Source organism: Oncorhynchus keta, unplaced genomic scaffold (assembly GCF_023373465.1).
Source record: "Oncorhynchus keta strain PuntledgeMale-10-30-2019 unplaced genomic scaffold, Oket_V2 Un_contig_4232_pilon_pilon, whole genome shotgun sequence".
NCBI classification, from domain to species: Eukaryota; Metazoa; Chordata; class Actinopteri; order Salmoniformes; family Salmonidae; genus Oncorhynchus; species Oncorhynchus keta.
In genome coordinates this window covers 32,855-41,478 of record NW_026287658.1, presented here as the reverse complement: position 1 = coordinate 41,478, position 8,624 = coordinate 32,855, and the positions used below count along the sequence as shown (strand labels likewise).

The window sequence follows — 8,624 nt, the reverse complement described above, 5'->3', positions numbered from 1 at the left end:
GTTGAGAACACCTTTATTTAACCAGGTAGGGCAGTTGAGAACACCTTTATTTAACCAGGTAGGCCAGTTGAGAACACCTTTATTTAACCAGGTAGGCCAGTTGAGAACACCTTTATTTAACCAGGTAGGCTAGTTGAGAACACCTTTATTTAACCAGGTAGGCTAGTTGAGAACACCTTTATTTAACCAGGTAGGCCAGTTGAGAACACCTTTATTTAACCAGGTAGGCTAGTTGAGAACACCTTTATTTAACCAGGTAGGCCAGTTGAGAACACCTTTATTTAACCAGGTAGGCTAGTTGAGAACACCTTTATTTAACCAGGTAGGCCAGTTGAGAACACCTTTATTTAACCAGGTAGGCTAGTTGAGAACACCTTTATTTAACCAGGTAGGCCAGTTGAGAACACCTTTATTTAACCAGGTAGGCTAGTTGAGAACACCTTTATTTAACCAGGTAGGCTAGTTGAGAACACCTTTATTTAACCAGGTAGGCCAGTTGAGAACAAGTTCTCATTTACAATTGCGACCTGGTCAAGATAAAGCAAAGCAGTTTGACACATAACAACACAGAGTTACACATGGAGTAAAACAAACACACAGTCAATAATACAGTAGAAAAATAAGTCTATATACGATGTGAGCAAATGAGTTGAGATAAGGGAGGTAAAGGCAAAAAAAAGCCATGGTGGTGAAGTAAATACAATATAGCAAGTAAAACACTGGAATGGTAGATTTGCAGTGGAGGAATGTGCAAGGTAGAGAGAAATAATGGGGTGCAAAGGAGCAAAATAAATACAGTAGGGAAAGAGGTAGTTGTTTGGGCTAAATTATAGGTGGGCTATGTACAGGTGCAGTAATCTGTGAGCTGCTCTGACAGTTGGTGCTTAAAGCTAGTGAGGGAGATAAGTGTTTCCAGTTTCAGAGATTTTTGTAGTTCGTTCCAGTCATTGGCAGCAGAGAACTGGAAGGAGAGGCGGCCAAAGGAAGAATTGTTTTTGGGAGTGACCAGAGAGATATACCTGCTGGAGCGTGTGCTACAGGTGGGTGATGCTATGGTTACCAGCGAGCTGAGATAAGGGGGGACTTTACCTAGCAGGGTCTTGTAGATGACCTGGAGCCAGTGGGTTTGGCGACGAGTACGAAGCGAGGGCCAGCCAATGAGAGCGTACAGGTCGCAGTGGTGGGTAGTATATGGGGCTTTGGTGACAAAAACGAATGGCACTGTGATAGACTGCATCCAATTTATCGAGTAGAGTGTTGGAGAATGTCTCCTTTTAAAGACGTTTCTTTAATGTTCCATGATGTTCTATCGCAGAAACGTTTTATTAGAGGGAGAGAAGTCAACACAAACTAGTATTCAATGAACTGCTCAATGGCGCAGAGGAAATTGGACAGATTCATTGGTCAGTACATAAGTCACCTGTGTGCCGTTCAGAATGGCTCTTCAGGTCAAGAGACACACACACACACAGCAAATCACTTGAGTCCGTGTATAACATCCGTCTTTAATCCAAGGCAACCCATTTCAGTTAATAAACATATTGACCTGTAACCATGTACGAACAAGGCAACATTGGTGGTACTGTCTGCAAGCAATGTGTTCTGCTCATGTCTCTCTATAATGTTATTTATCACATCGATATCTTGTCAGTCCCCCCCAAAAAAACAATGATAATATATTTTGTTGCTATTGCAATTTATATTGCACATTATAGCTCCTATGAGAATTGACTTATTCACATGCAAAGTAGATGAGGATACCTGAGCGTTAGTCTTAGTAAATAAACCATGAATGGAATATACATTAAGTTACAGCTTATGTTGAACATAACACCATGCTGATCGAGATAAATGGCTGCACGCTGTACAACAATTGCAAAATTTGTGGCGATTACACACTGAGCATCAAAAACTATAAGTCTTAAAACATGTCATATGGGCCTAGAGACCATCTCCTCAATCAACAGTCCACTGTCAGCACTATGACATTAACCCCTGAGACCATCTCCTCAATCAACAGTCCACTGTCAGCACTATGACATTAACCCCTGAGACCATCTCCTCAATCAACAGTCCACTGTCAGCACTATGACATTAACCCCTGAGACCATCTCCTCAATCAACAGTCCACTGTCAGCACTATGACATTAACCCCTGAGACCATCTCCTCAATCAACAGTCCACTGTCAGCACTATGACATTAACCCCTGAGACCATCTCCTCAATCAACAGTCCACTGTCAGCACTATGACATTAACCCCTGAGACCATCTCCTCAATCAACAGTCCACTGTCAGCACTATGACATTAACCCCTGAGACCATCTCCTCAATCAACAGTCCACTGTCAGCACTATGACATTAACCCCTGAGACCATCTCCTCAATCAACAGTCCACAGTCAGCACTATGACATTAACCCCTGAGACCATCTCCTCAATCAACAGTCCACTGTCAGCACTATGACATTAACCCCTGAGACCATCTCCTCAATCAACAGTCCACAGTCAGCACTATGACATTAACCCCTGAGACCATCTCCTCAATCAACAGTCCACTGTCAGCACTATGACATTAACCCCTGAGACCATCTCCTCAATCAACAGTCCACTGTCAGCACTATGACATTAACCCCTGAGACCATCTCCTCAATCAACAGTCCACTGTCAGCACTATGACATTAACCCCTGAGACCATCTCCTCAATCAACAGTCCACAGTCAGCACTATGACATTAACCCCTGAGACCATCTCCTCAATCAACAGTCCACTGTCAGCACTATGACATTAACCCCTGAGACCATCTCCTCAATCAACAGTCCACTGTCAGCACTATGACATTAACCCCTGAGACCATCTCCTCAATCAACAGTCCACTGTCAGCACTATGACATTAACCCCTGAGACCATCTCCTCAATCAACAGTCCACTGTCAGCACTATGACATTAACCCCTGAGACCATCTCCTCAATCAACAGTCCACTGTCAGCACTATGACATTAACCCCTGAGACCATCTCCTCAATCAACAGTCCACTGTCAGCACTATGACATTAACCCCTGAGACCATCTCCTCAATCAACAGTCCACTGTCAGCACTATGACATTAACCCCTGAGACCATCTCCTCAATCAACAGTCCACTGTCAGCACTATGACATTAACCCCTGAGACCATCTCCTCAATCAACAGTCCACTGTCAGCACTATGACATTAACCCCTGAGACCATCTCCTCAATCAACAGTCCACTGTCAGCACTATGACATTAACCCCTGAGACCATCTCCTCAATCAACAGTCCACTGTCAGCACTATGACATTAACCCCTGAGACCATCTCCTCAATCAACAGTCCACTGTCAGCACTATGACATTAACCCCTGAGACCATCTCCTCAATCAACAGTCCACTGTCAGCACTATGACATTAACCCCTGAGACCATCTCCTCAATCAACAGTCCACTGTCAGCACTATGACATTAACCCCTGAGACCATCTCCTCAATCAACAGTCCACTGTCAGCACTATGACATTAACCCCTGAGACCATTTCAATCAACAGTCCACTGTCAGCACTATGACATTAACCCCTGAGACCATTTCAATCAACAGTCCACTGTCAGCACTATGACATTAACCCCTGAGACCATCTCCTCAATCAACAGTCCACTGTCAGCACTATGACATTAACCCCTGAGACCATCTCCTCAATCAACAGTCCACTGTCAGCACTATGACATTAACCCCTGAGACCATCTCCTCAATCAACAGTCCACTGTCAGCACTATAACATTAACCCCTGAGACCATTTCAATCAACAGTCCACTGTCAGCACTATGACATTAACCCCTGAGACCATTTCAATCAACAGTCCACTGTCAGCACTATGACATTAACCCCTGAGACCATCTCCTCAATCAACAGTCCACTGTCAGCACTATGACATTAACCCCTGAGACCATCTCCTCAATCAACAGTCCACTGTCAGCACTATGACATTAACCCGTGAGACCATTTCAATCACCCCTTTGACCTTCACCTTATCCCATGACAGTCCACTGTCAGCACTATGACATTAACCCCTGAGACCATTTCAATCAACAGTCCACTGTCAGCACTATGACATTAACCCCTGAGACCATCTCCTCAATCAACAGTCCACTGTCAGCACTATGACATTAACCCCTGAGACCATCTCCTCAATCAACAGTCCACTGTCAGCACTATAACATTAACCCCTGAGACCATCTCCTCAATCAACAGTCCACTGTCAGCACTATGACATTAACCCCTGAGACCATCTCCTCAATCAACAGTCCACTGTCAGCACTATAACATTAACCCCTGAGACCATCTCCTCAATCAACAGTCCACTGTCAGCACTATGACATTAACCCCTGAGACCATCTCCTCAATCAACAGTCCACTGTCAGCACTATGACATTAACCCCTGAGACCATTTCAATCAACAGTCCACTGTCAGCACTATGACATTAACCCCTGAGACCATTTCAATCAACAGTCCACTGTCAGCACTATGACATTAACCCCTGAGACCATCTCCTCAATCAACAGTCCACTGTCAGCACTATGACATTAACCCCTGAGCATTTCCCCTGCTATTTCAGGTCAGTACCACTTGAAAATGTCCTAGGACTAGGCCTCAGACCAGGTGCTCGGGTACAACCTCAGACTGATATGGCCTTGCGTCTTTGGGTGACCCATAGCAGGATGGAGACCAGGACTGTGGAGCCCGCTAGAGGCCCGAACACCTGGATTATAGGAAACTCTCCCTGCCAACAACAAACAGACAACAACGATTTAATTTCGTGCATAGCAGTAATATTTTCTTTTTGAAGGGTTTCATATCACCATAGCAGTTATTTCTTTGGCAGTTCATACTTGCGTTGTCTTCAACAATCAATGACGGAATATCGATATTAATGAATAACATATATATATATATATATATTTATTTTGTGATGCAACTTATCGCCATTGTCCCAAAATAATAATAATACAACATTTTGTAAGAATATTTTCCAATAAATGACAAGGAGGCTGTGTTGTCGTAACTGACCTCTCGAAGACACTTGTATCCACGGAAGGCATCCGAGCAGCTACATTGAAAGAAGCCCGGACCGTATGGTACACAGAGGGAGTTCTCGGGGCAGTTCAACGCTGTCGAAGCCAAGTTATGGTGAGAGAAGAAGAACATAAGATACTGTATAAACTGTCAGTTAAAAGACTGATGCCAGTTCACACTGTATTTAGAATCACAGCTAAAGGTGGCACCCATGTTTTATTTATTTATAGTTTCCCCAGAAAACTGTAATGGTAAGTGACTGACTTACACAAATAACCAGTCTGGTTACAGATGTCTTTCTGTCCTTCACAAACATGAGTTTCCCCTTTGACCTTCACCTTATCCCATGATGCATTGCCTCCTGGACAGACCAGGTTGGCAGGCAGAATCCTTACAGGTTGAAAGAAGAAAACACTAGTATATTTTGTAGAACCAGAAGAGACTTGCACCAGAGCTACTGGAGTGTGCTCAGTCCCTGAGAGTACAGTACAGGAGAGATTTAGCAATGGTATTATTGACAAAACATTGATGGAAGTGTAAAAAGTGTATTATAAAAAATTACAGCTCAGTCCTAATAATTATTATTATATTATACTTACAGGGTAGCCAACTGGATAAAGCCTTCAAACAGCGAATCGTCCAGATTTAAAATGGGATTCAGTGAGAGATCTCTGCAAAGTCCAGAGAGAAAACAGAAGTTAACGCAGCGCATAGTGACACACTGGTTTAACGCAGCGCATAGTGACACACTGGTTTAACGCAGCACATAGTAACACACTGGTTTAACGCAGCACATAGTAACACACTGGTTTAACGCAGCACATAGTAACACACTGGTTTAACGCAGCACATAGTGACACACTGGTTTAACGCAGCGCATAGTGACACACTGGTTTAACGCAGCACATAGTAACACACTGGTTTAACGCAGCACATAGTAACACACTGGTTTAACGCAGCACATAGTGACACACTGGTTTAACGCAGCACATAGTGACACACTGGTTTAACGCAGCGCATAGTAACACACTGGTTTAACGCAGCGCATAGTGACACACTGGTTTAACGCAGCACATAGTGACACACTGGTAATGTAGGTCGATGTGAACGGTCTGGTTTTCCATACATTGTTGTAGCGCTGAATGCATCTTGAAGGTCTTCCACACGGCTCAGGGAACAGTTTGATAGGTCCAACCTGAGGGAAACGTAAATAGTGTGACTAATACATGTTGATGAGGGCACAGACAGTAAAACAAAACAAAATGACAGATACTGGCTACAAGACAAGTCATCAGTTGGTACATTTTCAAAATATATATATATTTTACCTTTATTTATACTGGTTTTTCTTCACTGAGAGAACATCTCTTTTCCAATAGTTGTTGGATGTTACTAAATGTTATTACACAAAGTATTTGTCCTCTATGAGCAATTCAGTAGGACCGCCAGATTATCAACTGCAAAAGGTTTACAAAACAAATGCTTTTCAAAGCACAGAATCTAATTCCTACCCGATGACGTAGTCCGCATCCCTGATGTCCTCTTTTCTCAGCAGGCAGCAGCGGCCATCAATCAAACCCGCAGACGCGGAACAGAACTGGCTCACGGCAGTGCCGTTCTGGACCGTCCCGTTGCAGAGATGGCACAGGCCCACCTGTTGTTGTTGTGGACAACAAATACACAACACGGAGCTATTCACAACGCTTTTATTAACAAGACTGTAGCCTAGCCTAGCAACAATAGCTTTCTACAACAAATGCTTCAGAAAAAAAAGCTATCTTACAGGCAACTATTGACCAATACTGTAGCTTCAAGCGACAAAATCAAATTGTATTTGTCACATACGCCAAATACAATGCAGTGCAATGCTTACTTACAAGCCCTTAACCAACAATGCAGTGCAATCTCAATGAGTGTGTTGCATGCAGGCCAGCAGAAGACTGTTACAATGTAACAACGCTGAGTGTTGCCAAGGAGCGTATCAGTTACAATGTAACAACGCTGAGTGTAACCAAGTAGCGTAGCAGTTACAATGTAACAACGCTGAGTGTAACCAAGTAGCGTAGCAGTTACAATGTAACAACGCAGTGTAGCCAAGTAGAGTAGCAGTTACAATGTAACAACGCAGTGTAGCCAAGTAGAGTAGCAGTTACAATGTAACAACGCAGTGTAGCCAAGTAGAGTAGCAGTTACAATGTAACAACGCTGAGTGTAAACAAGTAGCGTAGCAGTTACAATGTAACAACGCAGTGTAGCCAAGTAGAGTAGCAGTTACAATGTAACAACGCAGTGTAGCCAAGTAGAGTAGCAGTTACAATGTAACAACGCAGTGTAGCCAAGTAGAGTAGCAGTTACAATGTAACAACGCTGAGTGTAAACAAGTAGCGTAGCAGTTACAATGTAACAACGCAGTGTAGCGAAGTAGCGTAGCAGTTACAATGTAACAACGCAGTGTAGCCAAGTAGAGTAGCAGTTACAATGTAACAATGCAGTGTAGCCAAGTAGAGTAGCATTTACAATGTAACAACGCTGAGTGTAGCCAAGTAGAGTAGCAGCTACAATGTAACAACGCTGAGTGTAGCCAAGTAGCGTAGCAGTTACAATGTAACAACGCAGTGTAGCGAAGTAGCGTAGCAGTTACAATGTAACAACGCAGTGTAGCGAAGTAGCGTAGCAGTTACAATGTAACAACGCAGTGTAGCCAAGTAGAGTAGCAGTTACAATGTAACAATGCAGTGTAGCCAAGTAGAGTAGCAGTTACAATGTAACAACGCTGAGTGTAACCAAGTAGCGTAGCAGTTACAATGTAACAACGCTGAGTGTAGCAGCATAATTACAATGTAACACATCCGAGTGTATAAACAACGTAACAACTCTACTCTGAGTATAGAAGCAGTTACAATGTAACAACAACAACAACAACGAGTGTAGCCAAGTAGCGGAGCAGTTACAATGTAACAACACTGAGTGTAACCAAGTAGAGTAGCAGCTACAATGTAACAACAACAACAACAACGAGTGTAGCCAAGCATCAGCAGTAACAATTTAACGGATCTGATATGACACCGAACAGCATTGCCTACCTGTAACTCAGTCAGTTGATAACCACCAGAGAAACATAAATGAATGAACAACAAGACCACTGCTGCATTCTGCTGGCTGTGTCCAGCGGTCATTTTCGACGGCGCAAGTCACATGACCGGAACGTATAGGCATGTGACTGTAAGCGAGTGAATCCCGGCCGCGTCCCCGTTAGTACTCGTATCCTTGCCTCGTTTCCTTTTCACCCTTGATTAGTCCTCGATTTGAATAGATAAAAAAAAACACTATGGTAGAGTGATATAGTAAATGCCGTTCAGAAAGATCGTATATTTTTCCTTGTAGATCTATTACTCTTTCTGTTCACATTAATGATCATTAAGAGACAGAGAATATTAAAGGAAACCAGAAGTGTTTGAACGCAGACAGTGCATCGTGACCGTACAATTTGCGCAACATTTTTTGCATACCTAAAATGCAGCCTATAGATTGAAGATTTTGTATTTA

The 8,624-nt window shown here is 43.1% G+C and overlaps 1 protein-coding gene across 2 annotated transcripts; it reads right to left on the bottom strand.

The window, feature by feature from the left end:
- Positions 1 to 1,476: 1,476 nt before the first annotated feature.
- LOC118373674 (all-trans retinoic acid-induced differentiation factor-like) lies at positions 1,477 to 8,320 on the bottom strand. 2 transcript variants are annotated; one of them, XR_008118091.1, is made up of 8 exons: positions 8,162 to 8,320; positions 6,590 to 6,732; positions 6,205 to 6,273; positions 5,678 to 5,749; positions 5,347 to 5,468; positions 5,073 to 5,173; positions 4,450 to 4,785; positions 1,477 to 3,954 (listed from the first exon to the last, which is right to left on the bottom strand). XR_008118091.1 is itself a non-coding variant. In XM_035759873.2 (7 exons), the coding sequence occupies exons 1-7, from the start codon at positions 8,252 to 8,254 to the stop codon at positions 4,681 to 4,683; spliced, it is 705 nt and encodes a 234-aa protein (XP_035615766.1). In that variant the 5' UTR covers positions 8,255 to 8,320; the 3' UTR covers positions 4,049 to 4,680. The 2 variants fall into 2 exon arrangements, 1 of the variants encoding a protein (XP_035615766.1); XM_035759873.2 differs by lacking the exon at positions 1,477 to 3,954 and having other exon boundaries at positions 4,049 to 4,785.
- Positions 8,321 to 8,624: the final 304 nt, after the last annotated feature.